Here is a 19,391-nt window from a genome sequence, read left to right on the forward strand (position 1 = left end):
ACGGCAGACATAGTTGTATCTTTTTGCGAATCGTCTAATTTTATTCGTTTCTTTTTTTCGCTCATATTTTCGCTGTCTTTTAATTTTCGCCGACTGTTTTTTAAAATACTAATTTTTTTAGCTGCCTCTTCTTTTGCTTCTGTAATATATGTCGGATTCCTGATTGGCATATGTCTATTATGACGACTATCCAGAATTTCAGGAAGCATGCATTCATAATAGAAGCGTATTAGTTTAGGCAGCATTTTATTTTTCCAAAAAGCATCGTCTGTATCTACATTGACTACTTTCATGCTTTTTGGTGTCCATAGAACAAATTTACAATATTGTCGTTGCGTTATATTCAATTGACCCTGAATTTGATAAAAGAAACGATGATTTTTATTTATTTGATCTGGATTTCTTTTATCATAAATACCCTTCAGGGCGGGCAATTTTTGTATGGCCTCTTCCGCTGTTAAATTTTCAGCGGATAAAGGACATTTAATCTCGACCAGACCATCATCGTCTACAAGTCCGTCAGGGGAAGCACCTAAGCATGGATTTTCTTTATCTATAAATAATCCGCAACGTTGTATATTTTTATTGAGTTTTGCGGCTAAGTCTTATCTCGCTATTTCTTCTTGATCGAGACCATACTGCATGGCTACGGTATTGACGGGTGGAGGATACAAAATATTTTTGACTGTCATTGCACAAGACGTTGTCGGTCTTAGACGACATACGTATCCAAAATTAGACGCTGTCAACATTTCCTTTTTAAGTGCCAACCATAACCCGGATTCATTTTGCTCTCTCGTATCTTGTTCAATCTGCTTCCAATTTTTTCTATTTTCCAACAACTTCTCTATGTGATTTTGCTTTAGTTGTTCGAGTATATGATCTGGAATATCTGGCTGTTGCGATTGCGGACCATAATGAAGATCTGTTCCTCGATCTTTCTTGAATTTTTTTTGTCTTCCGTGTATGTGCCGATATTCTGTAGTTCTAGCAATTTTTATTTGCCGTCGCTTCTCTAGATTTTCGACAATAGGAGGAACAGTTTTACCCATGCTTTTATGAATTTCCGTAAGCACTTGCTGCGTATTATATTGTACAACTGCTCCTGCAACTCTAGCATTGTAAGAGCCTCGTTTGCACAAATCTACACGCTTTCCGAATACAAATTTGCTTACTACCGAATGAAATACTTCTGCAGCATTATTTGTTACATTTTCTAGCAAGCTTTCAGAGTGAGCGGCTATGTACGCAATAGCACTCTCTATTTTTTGATAGAGACCGTGCAATTTCAAATACGGTATGTAATTTTTATTTATTTCACCGTTATCTTCGCAGTTACGACCGCGTTCTTTACACCGTTTATGCTCACCAAAAACGTGGCTAGGAATATTCAATATATCTTTTCGTAATTCTCTAGCCTTGTAATGATCTGGTTGTTTTTCTTCTCGTCGTATTGACGCTGCATTTTTTATCTCTTTCATAACTGTCTTAATGTTTTTTTTTACAACATTTCGTGCTTCAATAAAACCACGTTTTCTCTGCTTCTTTGGCTGAGTTGTTTCAGCTACAACTGTCAGCTTTTTGCGCAGATTACGATGCATATGATTGGTGCATTCTACTTTTTTCACCATTATCTGCTGTTCGCGATATGGATTATTGTTCTTAATAGAGTTATAAACACTACTATCGCCATCAGCGATAAGTTTATTATATATCAATTGATGCATGTCGAGGCTACTTTTAAAACCTTCTGTAATAGCGTCATCATTGTAGAGCTTGCATTATTATCAAAATTTTTGTAGCATTTATGAACTCTTGCTTCACAATTTTTTCGTTCAGCTACATCGCATATTGCACAATATTTGTTACGGATTCCAACAAAAAGAACTTGTTTTGTGTGAAAACCAACAATTGCGCCAACACCGGCACGCGAATCAAAATTTCTCCCATATGATCTCTTTAACCAGCTGCCATCTGCTACAACTGGTATGCACACAATTCCATTAATTACATCATTTCTTTCTAATGCGAGTTGTCTTTCTAGCTCGCCTGCTTTTTTCATTTGTTCCATGGCAGTTTTTTCAAAATTTTCAACTAATTTTTCGCGCTTATTTATATAGGTCACCTCGGTCATGCAATGTATATTTATTCCCGAGCACACCTCTTCCAGCGTAGAATAACCAATTCCGGCTGTAATTGTTGCAGCTACGGCTGCTGTGTTTATATCTAATTGATCAGATTCTGGTGGTTCTGACCAAATGCTTGTTTCATATTTGCACATTCGGCACTTAAAAAACAATTGCACTTTTAATCCACGGTAAAGGAATTTTATGGGTACCCAATCGTTTAATTGGCAATCAATTCCTTGCTTATGATCTATATACGTCCTATATAATTCTGTCAGAAAAAAAGATAGGTCTATAATGAAGCGACCTTTAGGCAAATTTTCTAAGATACGACCTACATCCAATTTGCCTGTATTATCAATAAAAAGCGTATCGTCGATTACATCGTCAATAACGCTTTCGCAAGTATCTTTTTTAATTGTACTTACGCACTGTCCAGAAATACTGCATTCCGAATCTATGTCGTCCGGGATGGTCGCACATTTTACCAACCTCCGACAAGATTCGTTGTCAGTAGTCTCTGTATTGTCCTGCTGTTGTCTCTGTAACTCTCGCCTGAAAAAAACATTTATATTATAATATTATAAAAACATGTATTTTTACATCTTTTATGATAAATAATTATTTACAACTGTACAAATACAATTTAAACTGACAATTTAAATTTTTATTTTACTTTACTTCCGCCTATGTAAATGTTTTTTTTATTTTATTACCTCCATCTACATATAGACGATGCAATTTTTCATTGTACAATTTCCGTTACATCTATATATTCCTGTCTATACATGTATATATACACGCTTCATTTTTTTTTCGATCCACCTATAGATCCTTTACATTTTCAATTTCTCAGTTCCATCTTCAGACGCTTCTGATTTTTACTTTTTCAGTTCCATCTGCAGATGCTTCTAATTTTTACTTTTTCAGTTCCATCTGCAGACGCTTCTGATTTTTATTGTTTTAGTTACATCTGCAGACGCTTCTGATTTTTATTGTTTTAGTTCCATCTGCAGACGCTTCTAATTTTTATTTTTTTAGTTCCATCTGCAGACGCTTCTGATTTTTATTTTTTTAGTTCCATCTGCAGACGCTTCTGATTTTTATTGTTTTAGTTCCATCTGCAAACGCTTCTGATTTTTATTTTTTCATTCCTATCTGAGTAGATGCTTCAGATTATTATTTTATTACTTTCATCTATATGTTGTCAAGTTTTTACAGACAATACTAATTTTATAGTTATACAGTTGTAAAATATTAGTGACATAAAAATATAAAAATAAGAACATAACAAAACATACTCAAAAAATATACATGGGTATCAATATAACTACAGTGATCATATTTTTTTCGAGAAAATAGAACAAATTTGAAATTATTATTTTTCGTTTCTACATGTTTCCACTAAACAACTAAATTTATCAATTATTTAAATTTTTGTGTAAAAAACTCAGTATATTGAATATTGAAACGCTAATTACAAACGAAATTCGTGTAAGAAAGAACAAATAAAATACAACAGATTAAAATAAAAGACGAAACAGTATAGAGAAAATCAATACATTTAAAAGACCATTACACGAAATAAAGGAAACTGAACTTTATAATAAAGGACGTATCATCACCGTATTTATTATTGATACTATTACAATTATTGTGAATAAAGTATACGTACCTCTTTCTCCAGGCTTTCTTCAGAGAAAGCCTACGCCGATATAGAGGCCTACACTTGGCACTATAAAGTCGCACCATGATAGTGACACTAATTGTACACTAATACTGTGTTGTTATGTCACAAAACGCTTTGAACACGATTGCTCTGCTTTCGTGTTACTGCGTGTCACGCTACGTTTCCTTGCGACTCGCGACTTGTCAACTGTTTACGCGCGAGCCTCGGTATGCTATCCTTGTCGCTCTACACGTTACCCGTTCGCACTCTCTCGCTCCCGGTGGGCGGTTAGACGAACAGCCCGCGCGAGAAGTCGACGAGCGGCGTGTTGCTTCGCGATGGCATTTACAACCAGGAAATACCCTCGTCTTGTCCGCATCAGGATGTACTTCCGTACCAAAGTATGCACTTGCAAAAACATTTGGGGAGACGGTATTGTGATGCACCCATTTTCATTATAAAAATGTTAATAAATTTTATTCTAGTATTATTTACATTTATGACATAAAAGAGTAGTCTTTTCTTGCATTAATAAAAAATAGTAGTTCTGAAAATAAAGATTTTTAATTTGTAAGCTTTAAAATTTTTTATTTTTTGTTTCTTTAGTTTATAATTTTCAGCATTCATTTTTACAAGTTTTTAGTAATATTTTTACAAAAGGAGATTTTTATGCAAGAAATGTTTTTTTAGACTCCTTACTTGGAATTATTCTTCTTTTTTTTTTTGCTAATCTTGTCGGTGTGATTATGAGCTTTATAATAAGCTTTGATCTACGAGAATGCTTCAAAGCTATACTAATATGAAGTAATACTTATATAGTTTTACATAAAAAATCAGAAATATTAATTTTACATACTTCTACTTTAATATACGTGAAAAAGAAAATGTAAATGACTTTACTATGCTTACATCATAAACTGTATTAAAAAAAAAATTATAACGTTTTTATTAATGCAAAAGGGGGAATCGCAGTTACACTGCGATACCCTTGGGGGGCCCAAGTCCGAGGGCGGATTGTTACATCTCAGTAGCCGGCAGCGGATTGCACACCTGAGTTAGACCGGCACGGCGGAACAGGAATTACATCCTGGAAAAAAAGGCCTATCTATCGTGGCCTATGCGGAAGACGACAGTAACGGCGGCGGCGGCTGGGATCGAACCCTGGCCCACGGCGTGACAGTCCGACGGGCTAACCGCTACACCACTGCGTCTTGCCGCTGGTCTTGTCTTCAATTTGGGTATTTCTGTTACACAAGCAGCTTCATACGAAATTCTATTTCTCATTGTCAGTTTTTCATTCTTACACAAGTTAATGTTTCTGTATGTAAATGACGCTTCATAATGACAATATCTAACATATTGATTGTAACACTTTTTAATTTCTTTCTTTCAAACATAAATAGATAGACAACTTTACGCGTCTTCGGTAACGTTTCAGAAAAAATAAAAATTATTCCCCAAAATAATTTTTTACGCATGGCACACGCAAAATATAATAGCCACATTTGTTCAATATACACATATATGAATATACAAATACATATATATATATATATACACTACTCAAAAGAAAATAGGGAACACTTTCCAGACACCAAAAATTAGGCTATTTTCAAATGACTGTAACTCGGTGAAAAATCATCGTAGATAAAAAATAAAAAAAGCATTTTGAAGCTTGAAGATCCAACTTTAACGCTCTATCAGCAGATTTTCAAAATTCTTTTAACTTCCTTGTCTTATGCAGTAAAAAAGCACACCCTGTTTTGTTCCTTAAAATTTCGTATTTTTGACACTTTGCAGCTCGACCAACAAATTTTTTTCGAACAATTCAAGTAAAGCTTCATAAACTACAATATTTTGCCTACAAAATGCTTTTTTTAAAATTTCTCTACGATTTTTTTTGACCGAGTTACGCTACTTTGAAGCTAAACCTGCATTTTTTACAAATGATATCCGTACTCCGTGAAAAATCATCGTAGACAAAAAATCAAAAAACCATTTTAAAGCTCGAAGTTCCAGCTTTAACATGCTGTTAATGGTTTTCAAAAATTTTCTCAATTTCTTAGTACTATGCCCCAAAAAAGATACACTGTTTTTTCCTTAAAATAACGTATTTTTAACAGCCTGTAGCTCAATAAAAAAATTTTTCTCGACAAATCCAATGCAAGTGCCATAAAGTATGACATTTTCTCTACAAAATGCTTTTTTTAAAGTTTTCTCTACGATTTTTTTTGACCGAGTTACAAGACTTTGAAGATATACATTTTTTACAGTACATTTTTCCGAAAAATGACGTCTACCGCCGACATTAGCATTACCCAATGTGCACCAGGTGGAGGTTGTCGGTCGGATTTTTGCACATCGTGTGTGTGTGTGTGAGTGTGTGTGTGTGTGTGTGTGTGTGTGTGTGTGTGTGTGTGTGTGTGTGTGTGTGTGTGTGTGTGTATGTATGTATCACAGCAGAGATAAGGACCCCGCAGTTCGTCACTTCTGCAGTATTTAATGACTCCAAACCCTCTCTGCTGTGTGTGTATGCGCTCGCGCGCATGAGAGTTCAATAGTGTGTATTTCCTCCTCTCTGATCAATTACTGCTTGCAAGCGTTCTCGCATATTTATACATCTTGCAATACGATCTTGCGGAATGTTGTGCCAAATTTCCGTTAAAATTTCTCCCAATTCTTCTAAATTTCGCGGCTGTTCCTCGCGACGCCTTAATCGTCGTTCCATTTCATCCCAAATGTGCTCGATTGGATTTAAGTCCGGGCTATTGGCGGGATGATTTAACAGTCTAATTGCGTGTCGTTGAAAAAAACGTCGCGTTATATTCGCCGTATGAGGTCGAGCGTTGTCCTGCATAAAAATAAAGTTCCGACAGGTTCGATTTAATAGCAAAACGTGTGGTCGTAGAATATCGTTGATATAACGAACACCCGTCATTGCCGGAGGTGGCAGGATCACTAGATCACTTCGTCTTGTAAGTGATATACACCCCCACACCATCACGGAACCGCCGTTGTAGGATCGTATTGGCATAACGCAACGTCGATCATAGCGTTCATTTCGTCGATGCCAAGTACGTATACGAGCATCATTGCCATAAAGGCAAAAACATGATTCGTCGGAGAAATATACATTTCTCCAATCCCTAGCGGTCCAATTTATGTGATCGCGCGCAAATTGATAACGTACTTGGCGATGTACGAGTGTGAGTCTTGGTACTTGTGCACGAACACGAGAACGAAGACCGGCTTCTCTCAAACGGTTGCGAATTGTTTGTTCGCACACATGGCGCAAATGAATGTCATTACGAATGTTTCTTGCGGTAATTATTCGTCTTTCTAATGCATAACGAACAATGGCTCGATCTTGTCTATTTGTCGTTAATCGAGAACGACCACTACCTTCACGTCTCGTGTAATTTCCCGTGTCTTGATATCGTAACCAAGCTCTATTCACTACGGACACAGATGCACCAATATCTTGCGCCACATAACGCATACTAAAACCTTGTTGCAAAAGCGCAATTATGCGTGCAACTTCTACGGCCGATAAATGTCTACGCGGCATTTTGAAAATTCCGTGTCGCTTATCACACTGCGAGAATCGCCGGCGTACTAAACAAAATTTTATTGTATTGAGCATGCAATGTTTACATATGGTCATCTTTGTCTAAAAAGAGATTTTTTTTAGACTAAGACGACTATATGTTTACAGTTCACAGGATTGGAGAAATGTATATTTCTCCGACGAATCATGTTTTTGCCTTTATGGCAATGATGCTCGTATACGTACTTGGCATCGACGAAATGAACGCTATGATCGACGTTGCGTTATGCCAATACGATCCTACAACGGCGGTTCCGTGATGGTGTGGGGGTGTATATCACTTACAAGACGAAGTGATCTAGTGATCCTGCCACCTCCGGCAATGACGGGTGTTCGTTATATCAACGATATTCTACGACCACACGTTTTGCTATTAAATCGAACCTGTCGGAACTTTATTTTTATGCAGGACAACGCTCGACCTCATACGGCGAATATAACGCGACGTTTTTTTCAACGACACGCAATTAGACTGTTAAATCATCCCGCCAATAGCCCGGACTTAAATCCAATCGAGCACATTTGGGATGAAATGGAACGACGATTAAGGCGTCGCGAGGAACAGCCGCGAAATTTAGAAGAATTGGGAGAAATTTTAACGGAAATTTGGCACAACATTCCGCAAGATCGTATTGCAAGATGTATAAATATGCGAGAACGCTTGCAAGCAGTAATTGATCAGAGAGGAGGAAATACACACTATTGAACTCTCATGCGCGCGAGCGCATACACACACAGCAGAGAGGGTTTGGAGTCATTAAATACTGCAGAAGTGACGAACTGCGGGGTCCTTATCTCTGCTGTGATACATACATACACACACACACACACACACACACACACACACACACACACACACACACATACACACACACACACACACACACACTCACACACACACACACACGATGTGCAAAAATCCGACCGACAACCTCCACGTGGTGCACATTGGGTAATGCTAATGTCGGCGGTAGACGTCATTTTTCGGAAAAATGTACTGTAAAAAATGTATATCTTCAAAGTCTTGTAACTCGGTCAAAAAAAATCGTAGAGAAAACTTTAAAAAAAGCATTTTGTAGAGAAAATGTCATACTTTATGGCACTTGCATTGGATTTGTCGAGAAAAATTTTTTTATTGAGCTACAGGCTGTTAAAAATACGTTATTTTAAGGAAAAAACAGTGTATCTTTTTTGGGGCATAGTACTAAGAAATTGAGAAAATTTTTGAAAACCATTAACAGCATGTTAAAGCTGGAACTTCGAGCTTTAAAATGGTTTTTTGATTTTTTGTCTACGATGATTTTTCACGGAGTACGGATATCATTTGTAAAAAATGCAGGTTTAGCTTCAAAGTAGCGTAACTCGGTCAAAAAAAATCGTAGAGAAATTTTAAAAAAAGCATTTTGTAGGCAAAATGTTGTAGTTTATGAAGCTTTACTTGAATTGTTCGAAAAAAAATTTGTTGGTCGAGCTGCAAAGTGTCAAAAATACGAAATTTTAAGGAACAAAACAGGGTGTGCTTTTTTACTGCATAAGACAAGGAAGTTAAAAGAATTTTGAAAATCTGCTGATAGAGCGTTAAAGTTGGATCTTCAAGCTTCAAAATGCTTTTTTTATTTTTTATCTACGATGATTTTTCACCGAGTTACAGTCATTTGAAAATAGCCTAATTTTGGGTGTCTGGAAAGTGTTCCCTATTTTCTTTTGAGTAGTGTATATATATATAGTAAATAACGTTTTCTATAATTATTTATAACATGTATAAATTTGTAACAAAGGTGACTACGTTATGCGAGAGAAATCATGCTTTTATTATGTTTATTTTTATAAAAAATATGTTGTTTAATTTGCAAGACTTGGTATATCGATATGCACTTTTCATCGATTTTTATCTTCAGTTAACGAAGCGCAATCTAATTGCTCCGTTCTTCCTCCGCTGTACACGTGGGTCGTGCGCGGCGGTGAGGTGAAGGGAAATGTTGGGAAGCGGTATGTTTTCATTTCGAGCTTTCCTCTTTTATCTTAAATTGTAACTCGTCAAACACCGTGTTGTCACGTTACCTCTTCCGTCTCGACTCGCCAAGCGGTGTTGCCGATGCCACGAGCCTTAGGGTCATGGCATCGCTTGACGCTGAGTAGAGAGAGAAAGCATGATACGATACAGTCTTACGGACAACTGCGGCGTTCTCGCCGTTTTGCGTGTCGATCGAACACACGTGTACAGCTGGACGATAGTTAGCGCTCACAACTCATCGTTCTGAGCGATTTGTTACATTGTATTACAGTTTTTCCACTAACTTTTATGTATTAATAATTTTAGATAATTATACACACATATGTATCACATAGCTTTTTTTTGCATTTATTTATAGATATGTATAACCGTGTAGGACATGTCATTGTGTGATGTTTTATTATTTTCTACGATCGAGATCGACATACATTTCTGATCGAGTTTTATCTACAGTCAACGTAGCAAGGGCAAGGGCAATGCTTGCAAATCGCCGGACCGCCCGCGTCTCCTCACGAATCGGAGAAGACTTCTATTTCCTTCTCTCTTATGCGTTCTCTTTCTCACTTCAACTATCCTTTACGCTGTCTGCTTTTCTCTAGTTTAAATACATGATTTCCGATCTAGATTTGCCGACCATGCGACGTTAATTTTGCAGTATTGCATCAACGAATGGAACACGGTTCGCAGTCATTGATTTGATAAATTTGATAGGATTGTAGCAATCATGTATACAATCACTACGGTAGAACCCGCTATTCAAGCATTTATGAGAAAATGATAAAATTCTTTTAGCACCTATAGTATACTGACGGAAGAAGAATTGGCAATTGATCTCTTTGGCAGAATGGTCGTGATTCTTGGCTATCGTGCTGAAGGTTCCAGGTTCGATTCCTCATAACAATATTTTTTTTTTTCTTAAAATCTACTATTTAAAACAAAAATCATGAAATTCTCAAATGCTTTTTTACAATTAAATTAAATTTAAATTGGACACAAAACATATGTAAAAATTATAACAGTTTTTTGACTTTCTTAAAACATTCATTGTTTTATCATTTTCTCATAAATGCTTGAATAGCGGGTTCTACCGTAGTGATTGTATACATGATTGCTACAATCCTATCAAATTTATCAAATCAATGACTGCGAACCGTGTTCCATTCGTTGATGCAATACTGCAAAATTAACGTCGCATGGTCGGCAAATCTAGATCGGAAATCATGTATTTAAACTAGAGAAAAGCAGACAGCGTAAAGGATAGTTGAAGTGAGAAAGAGAACGCATAAGAGAGAAGGAAATAGAAGTCTTCTCCGATTCGTGAGGAGACGCGGGCGGTCCGGCGATTTGCAAGCATTGCCCTTGCCCTTGCTACGTTGACTGTAGATAAAACTCGATCAGAAATGTATGTCGATCTCGATCGTAGAAAATAATAAAACATCACACAATGACATGTCCTACACGGTTATACATATCTATAAATAAATGCAAAAAAAAGCTATGTGATACATATGTGTGTATAATTATCTAAAATTATTAATACATAAAAGTTAGTGGAAAAACTGTAATACAATGTAACAAATCGCTCAGAACGATGAGTTGTGAGCGCTAACTATCGTCCAGCTGTACACGTGTGTTCGATCGACACGCAAAACGGCGAGAACGCCGCAGTTGTCCGTAAGACTGTATCGTATCATGCTTTCTCTCTCTACTCAGCGTCAAGCGATGCCATGACCCTAAGGCTCGTGGCATCGGCAACACCGCTTGGCGAGTCGAGACGGAAGAGGTAACGTGACAACACGGTGTTTGACGAGTTACAATTTAAGATAAAAGAGGAAAGCTCGAAATGAAAACATACCGCTTCCCAACATTTCCCTTCACCTCACCGCCGCGCACGACCCACGTGTACAGCGGAGGAAGAACGGAGCAATTAGATTGCGCTTCGTTAACTGAAGATAAAAATCGATGAAAAGTGCATATCGATATACCAAGTCTTGCAAATTAAACAACATATTTTTTATAAAAATAAACATAATAAAAGCATGATTTCTCTCGCATAACGTAGTCACCTTTGTTACAAATTTATACATGTTATAAATAATTATAGAAAACGTTATTTACTATATATATATATATATATATATATATATATATATATATATATATATATGTATTTGTATATTCATATATGTGTATATTGAACAAATGTGGCTATTATATTTTGCGTGTGCCATGCGTAAAAAATTATTTTGGGGAATAATTTTTATTTTTTCTGAAACGTTACCGAAGACGCGTAAAGTTGTCTATCTATTTATGTTTGAAAGAAAGAAATTAAAAAGTGTTACAATCAATATGTTAGATATTGTCATTATGAAGCGTCATTTACATACAGAAACATTAACTTGTGTAAGAATGAAAAACTGACAATGAGAAATAGAATTTCGTATGAAGCTGCTTGTGTAACAGAAATACCCAAATTGAAGACAAGACCAGCGGCAAGACGCAGTGGTGTAGCGGTTAGCCCGTCGGACTGTCACGCCGTGGGCCAGGGTTCGATCCCAGCCGCCGCCGCCGTTACTGTCGTCTTCCGCATAGGCCACGATAGATAGGCCTTTTTTTCCAGGATGTAATTCCTGTTCCGCCGTGCCGGTCTAACTCAGGTGTGCAATCCGCTGCCGGCTACTGAGATGTAACAATCCGCCCTCGGACTTGGGCCCCCCGAGGGTATCGCAGTGTAACTGCGATTCCCCCTTTTGCATTAATAAAAACGTTATAATTTTTTTTTTAATACAGTTTATGATGTAAGCATAGTAAAGTCATTTACATTTTCTTTTTCACGTATATTAAAGTAGAAGTATGTAAAATTAATATTTCTGATTTTTTATGTAAAACTATATAAGTATTACTTCATATTAGTATAGCTTTGAAGCATTCTCGTAGATCAAAGCTTATTATAAAGCTCATAATCACACCGACAAGATTAGCAAAAAAAAAAGAAGAATAATTCCAAGTAAGGAGTCTAAAAAAACATTTCTTGCATAAAAATCTCCTTTTGTAAAAATATTACTAAAAACTTGTAAAAATGAATGCTGAAAATTATAAACTAAAGAAACAAAAATTAAAAAATTTTAAAGCTTACAAATTAAAAATCTTTATTTTCAGAACTACTATTTTTTATTAATGCAAGAAAAGACTACTCTTTTATGTCATAAATGTAAATAATACTAGAATAAAATTTATTAACATTTTTATAATGAAAATGGGTGCATTACAATACTGTCTCTGCGAGTGTATTTGCAAGTGCACACTTTGGAACGTACATCCTGATGCAGGCGACACAAAAGTGTTTCCAAGATATTGGGCAAAGGTTTATTCTCGGCCGTCTACGTGAATAATGCTTCACATTTGTTAGGGTACAATAAATGATAATTGTTTACAAAAATTGGATGTAATGTTTGTAAAAATTACATAAGAATAATTACAAGTATGACAAACAAGACTTCAGAGGCTGCAAGTTTTTGAAATGGTTCACCTAAAGGGCGCCAATACGTAAGCGTGAATCTCGCCGGGCCTAGGAGATTGCGCATTGCTTGCGCAGTGGTGGGGGTAAGGTAGAGCGTGGCAGTCACACTTGCAGTCGCGTGCCGCCACGTGCCACGTTTTGTGGTGAACCGTTTTACGAGTGTGATAAAAGTGAGATTAAAAAGAGAAGAGTGAAAGAGAGAGAAAGTGAAAGGGGAAAGTGATAGTGAGAGAGAGAGAGAGAGAGAGAGCTGAAGAAGAAAATGCAGAAAGGGAAATCAAAAGAGGCCATAAGAGAGGGCAAACTTCGTACGAAGACGACAATGACGACGAGGAAATGTAAGTAGACCTTACCCTACATTTATAGTAGTGCACAGTCGCGGTCATTAGAGTTGCAACACTTTTTGTTCGATGGTTTTTGGAATGTAGACTTGCTCATCGAGCGGCGAACGTAATTTGTTAAATCTGCACGTAAGAACAAATTACGTTTGCTGCTCGATGAACAAGTCTACATTCCAAAATCCATCGAAGAAAAAGTGTTGCAACTCCAATGACCACGACTGTACAATAAAAAAAAAATAAATTTATTTGAGCCTTGTGCCTGTGCCCGAGTTGTACACGAGCGAGACAAAAAGCTATCGAGAAGAAATGGCGAGGCGTGTTAAATCTCTCATCATCCGCGACATTCGCCTCGCGGTATCTTCTCGCCGATCGACTCGCTCGAATACAACTGGACTATGAATTGAAAATTGTCGACTTCAATAATTTGTATTTCGGCTTCTAAGAGAGTCCTTTTTTTTTAAATTTGCACACACCTTTGGAATAACATTAGAGTTATCAGTAAAATTTTGAAGAAGGAATCCTCTCAGAAGTCGAGTTATAAATAAATATTTTTTTATCTTTTTCTAATTTTTAATGTTTGTGTTTGTATTTCAGCAAAAAGTGAAGGCGTCATTTCACGGTTAGTTTCGAGGGCTGAATGCGCTGGCTGTGGTGATACAAAAAAAAAGCATGTTTCGCCACAGCCACCGCCACCGTCACCACCACTACCGCCTCCGCCACTACCGCCTGCATCGCCATCGCCGCCACCGCCGCCGCCCCCGTCATCATCGCCGCCACCGCCGCTGCCGCCGCCGCCGCTGCCGTCGCCGTCATCATCGCCACCGCTGCTACCATCGGCGGAACGTAGTCTTCCAAAATATATTTTGTCAAACGAGTATCCCATGAGCGGCCAGCGTATGCCGACGCCGTGTCTCATGGGATACTCGCAAAATATGAGACACCGGGCGCCGCGATCACGAGCACCGCCACCGCCAGTAATAACGCACAAGGTAATACAATATAAATATAAAAAATTAAACACATGCCTACGCACACAAAGGGAGATAGATAGACAGACAGACAGACAGAGGGGTGGGGGGGAGAGAGAAATTTTATTACACGACTTGCTAAGCCGTGTAATTGCTGCTAAGTAATTTATTTAATAAATAATTAATCCTAGATCTTGCTCAAGTAAATTACTAAGAGAAATAATTGAAGCCTTACCTATCCCGGAATAAAAAAAAGCATTTGGGATCTAAATAGACGTTAGGAGATACATTAAATATGGCAATATAAATTAATAAGGCTGATCATTAATATTATAAATAGTACAGAACATTCTAATTTTAGCAATATAGAAAATATTACAGTAGAAAAAAATCATAAAAAGTGCATTTATGATATTATTAGCAGCAATTACACGACTTAGCAATTCGTGTAATAGAATTTTCAATTTGTGTTATATATCCAGAAAATTCTTGTCCTAAAGTCAATGGAGTTGCCTATATATATATATATATATATATATATATATATATATATATATATATATATATATATATATATGAATGACTGCTTTGCTACAATCGTACACACATGCGCGCTTGCGCGTATGATAGTAACGAAACAGTGTATATGTATGTATGTGTGCGTGGGTGCGTGTGTGCGCGCATATACACATACTAATGTTTCTTTTTGCAGCAAATGAAGAACATGTTTCGGCGCGCGTTGCAACAGGCGAAAAAAGAAGGTCAGTATATGCAACGTAAAAAAAAAACGGAAACTTTAATATGTTTTCAACGTTTTTTGCAGGATATATTGGTGGTGCAGGATATGGTGGAGGATCTGTAGACGCGCCACCAATAAAAAATCATCCGCCTTTTACTGAGGCGTCCAATCCGCCGCCGCCCACCCAGGTGTACTATCCGCCGCCGCCGCCGCCGTCCACCCAGGTGTACTATCCGCCGACGCCGACTCAGGCGTACTATCCGCCGCCGCCGCCGACTCAGACGTACTATCCGCCGCCGCCGACTCAGGCGTACCATCCGCCGCCGCCGACTCAGGCGTACTATCCGCCGCCGCCGACTCAGGCGTACTATCCGCCGCCGCCGACTCAGGCGTACAACCCGCCGCCGCCGACCCAGGTGTACAACCCGCCGCCTCCGACCCAGGCGTACAACCCGCCACCGCCGACCCAGGTGTATAACCCGCCGCCGTCGACCCTGGCGTACACCCCTCCTCTGCCGACGCAAACGTACAATCCGCCGCTGCCGACCCAGGCGTACACCCCTCCTCCGCCGACCCAGGCGTACAATCCGCCGCCGCCAACCCAGGCGTACAATCCGCCGCCTTCGACCCAGGCGTACAACCCGCCACCGCCGACCCAGATGTATAACCCGCCGCCGTCGACCCTAGGGTACACCCCTCCTCTGCCGACCCAGACGTACAATCCGCCGCTGCCGACCCAGGCGTACACCCCTCCTCCGCCGACCCAGGCGTACAATCCGCCGCCGCCGACTCAGGTGTACAACCCGCCGCCGCTGACCCAGACATAAATTGTGGCGATTTTTTTGTATTTTTCTAAATAAAAATTATCTTAACGTACAGAAAACCAATTCATCAATTTTTCAACCTTTTTTCTATATTAAAAGTACATTGGAACAAAAGTACATGTAATTAATTCATTTAATTATACATACATACATACATATATACATATATAATTAATATATATATATATATATATATATATATATATAATTAATATATATATGTATATATAATACAAACACGCAATACTGTTGTTTCGTATATAAGACAAAATTTTTTTTATTTATTTTCAACTCGTGGATGTGAATCGCGATTAACTTTTATCATTTACTGACGTTCTGTAGCTCGTATGTATGAAATGAGACCAGCGCGGACTTCAGAAAACTCTAACAAACAACACTGACTGAGTGTCATTCCAATCAAAAACGTAAAAAAAAAGTTTAACACGTAAACAGCTGTACGTGTAAATTTTGCTTAGCGCGCGCGCGCGCGCGCACAGGCACACACGCATGCATACATATCTTTTTTCGCCAATGAAGCTCGAGATGCGTTTGTATGTGCCTAATTTTCGCATGTTACATTTATGGAAATTAATTAATTTCTTTAATTATACATACGTATATACATACGTACATACATACGTACATACATACGTACATACATACGTACATATATATATATATATATATATATATATGTATATATGTATATATGTATATATAATACAAACACGCAATACTGTTGTTTCGTATATAAGACAAAATTTTTTTTATTTATTTTCAACTCGTGGATGTGAATCGCGATTAACTTTTATCATTTACTGACGTTCTGTAGCTCGTATGTATGAAATGAGACCAGCGCGGACTTCAGAAAACTCTAACAAACAACACTGACTGAGTGTCATTCTAATCAAAAACGTAACAAAAAAGTTTAACACGTAAACAGCTGTACGTGTAAATTTTGCTTAGCGCGCGCGCGCGCGCGCACAGGCACACACGCATGCATACATATCTTTTTTCGCGAATGAGGCTCGAGATGCGTTTGTATGTGCCTAATTTTCGCATGTTATATTTATGGAAATTAATTAAATTATTTATTTATTTATTTAGCTTGAGGCAAATTGAAAGCTGACCAATCGATGGAAAACTCATTTTTATTCATCAAAAGCGACATAAACATGATCGAACCCATAAATCCTCAGGCGAGCAAGCCGCTATTTTACCGAACGCACTTGATCCGATTATAGCGCCATCTGCGAAAGAACCTATGAACTACAGCCACTGCTCTTCTTGCCATCGTTTACGTGCGCTAAGCGAAATTTGGACACGTACAGCTGTTTACCTATTACACTTTTTTGTTACGTTGTTGACTGAAACGATACACAGTCAGTGTTGTTTGTTAGAGTTTTCTGAAGTCCGCCCTGGTCTCATTTTATACATACGAACTACAGAGCGTTAGTAAATGACATAAATTAACCTTGGTTGACAGATCTACGAGTCGAAAATAAATGAATTTTTAACTTTTTGGTCGATTTACTCATAAAATTTACCAGAGCACACTTTGTTTTGGTGCGTACTTTTATTTTGCAAAAGGATTTTGCGATCTGTAAAGCCAATTCGAAAATTAATGAACACTGTAATGGTCGGTAATTCCCGTCAGTATAGCATCCTCTTAAGAGGATGCTAAAGTAACAAGAGAACTTGCTTCGCGTTGGTACTGTAGATTTCTAGTAAGAATCTGCGGAATCTGTGAAAGCCGAACTCCGATCGCTGTAACAGCGCCAACTATACGCGAAAAATGTTACTCAATGGTAAATTACCGACATTTTTAATTTTGTCTTATATTACCATCGATTCAGCACATAGGGGAAAGTAGGTAAATTGCACGCACCTAAGGGAAATTTATCGCAGTGAAGTGATTTTTAAAGTTGAAATCGATACGAGTACAGAAATAGAAACTTTAAACATTTTTTTATCATTATGTATTGTCATATTGAACAATTTTTTATTTGGTAATGCTATATTCAGCAAAAAGAAGCAAGTGGTTAAACGAAAAAATTTCTCGGGCCTTGGGTAATTGTACGTGCGGTTGAATAAATGGACGCGAAGGAAAAATGAGGTTATAGCCCATTCTTTTAACTACACTATACTGCACTACACTGTACTAGTGACACTATAGTTGATCTCACGTGGTCTCACGCCTTTCAAGATGGATGCGTAAAATTGTCGACGGCGGACTTGATTTGATAAAAAAACAATTACTTGATGACTATTTAATTAAATTTAATAAACAATAGCTCAAAGAACGCAGGAAAAAACGTACTTTTGTTAGGTATACCAAAATTAAACGAATAAAATAAAAATACGGACTTATTGCCTTATTTTCTGAACGCCAAAATCGCAAGAAAAATCATGATTTTACTTTTTCTTATTTTTTCAATTAACTACGTTTTTAAATGATATAACATATGGTTATATATTTAAAAAATGCCTTTAGCCTACAAATATCGTCGTGATATAATTTCTATTCATCGGGAAGGTGCCAAACCACGAAGCATACAATTACCCAGTGCGTACAATAACCCTACTTTTCCCTACAGGATGATTATTACTGACTGTTACAGCGTTTTACCCTAAGAGGATAACATACCGACAGAACACTGTAATATACTCAGCCCTCGTTAGATGACAGCTGCGTCGAGCAATGCCGAGTGATACGTACGTATAAGCCGCTGCTAAAAAATTTTTCTCAGATTACTTTTATAATTTTTCAAAATGTCTGTATAATTTTATAGTTTTTTTAGACTTTTTTATAAGAATTGGAATATTTTTTATAAATACTTAGAATGTTTATATCTTTTCTCAAAATTTTTAAATGTTAACTATGAAGTATCCTAAGATTTCTATTATTTTTTGTTATATAATTTCAGATAAAATATTATAAAATTTAAAATAGTTAAAAGTATTTTATAAAAATTATAGGATAAGAAATCATAGAACATTTCAGAATTGACACGTATAAAAAGTTTAAACAGAAGATGTACACTTTCCAAGTAATTCTGATTATTTCCGAAAAATGTTCCAATTCGTACAAAGATTTACGAGAAAAACTTTTATTAGAGATGTTTTAAACTATCTATTCCTTCTAAGAAATTTAAAAAAACCGCGTTTTTGCAAATAACGTAGAAATATAATTTCTTGCAGAATTCAAAAACATAAATTTGTGTACGAAAGAATTAATAAAATGTTATGTGACATCGCTTGTGTAACATTGTATAAGTATCACTTCACATTACTGTAAGTTTATAGCGTTCCGGAGATCAAAGCCAATTATGTACTTCAGATCACACCGACAAGATTAGCAAAAGAAAAATTAATTCCAAATAAGATTAGAGTATAAAAAAATATTTTTTGAATAAAATTTTCCTTTTGAAAAAAGATTACAAAAGCTCATTTTGTAAAAATATTACAAAACACATAAAAATTACGACTATTTTATGTCATAAATTAAAATCCCATTTTCATTATAAAAATGTTAATAAATTTTATTCTTTTCTTTAATTATTAATGTCATTATATAAAAATT

The 19,391-nt window shown here is 37.0% G+C and overlaps 1 protein-coding gene across 1 annotated transcript; it reads left to right on the forward strand.

Moving 5' to 3' along the window:
• Positions 1 to 12,610: 12,610 nt before the first annotated feature.
• On the forward strand, positions 12,611 to 15,887 carry LOC120357252 (proline-rich extensin-like protein EPR1). Its single transcript, XM_039447335.1, has 4 exons — positions 12,611 to 13,274; positions 13,872 to 14,266; positions 14,958 to 15,006; positions 15,069 to 15,887. Exons 1-4 carry the CDS (start codon positions 13,199 to 13,201, stop codon positions 15,809 to 15,811), a joined length of 1,263 nt encoding a protein of 420 aa, XP_039303269.1. The 5' UTR covers positions 12,611 to 13,198; the 3' UTR covers positions 15,812 to 15,887.
• The last annotated feature ends 3,504 nt before the right edge of the window (positions 15,888 to 19,391 follow it).

The sequence above is a fragment of the Solenopsis invicta genome, chromosome 3 (assembly GCF_016802725.1).
Source record: "Solenopsis invicta isolate M01_SB chromosome 3, UNIL_Sinv_3.0, whole genome shotgun sequence".
NCBI lineage: Eukaryota > Metazoa > Arthropoda > Insecta > Hymenoptera > Formicidae > Solenopsis > Solenopsis invicta.

Coding starts and splice junctions, on each gene's coding strand:
- LOC120357252 (XM_039447335.1), top strand. CDS start 13,199: ATGCAGAAAGGGAAATCAAAAGAGGCCATAAGAGAGGGCAAACTTCGT. Junction 13,275..13,871: donor GACAATGACGACGAGGAAAT/GTAAGTAGACCT, acceptor TTTGTATTTCAG/CAAAAAGTGAAGGCGTCATT. Junction 14,267..14,957: donor CGCCAGTAATAACGCACAAG/GTAATACAATAT, acceptor TTCTTTTTGCAG/CAAATGAAGAACATGTTTCG.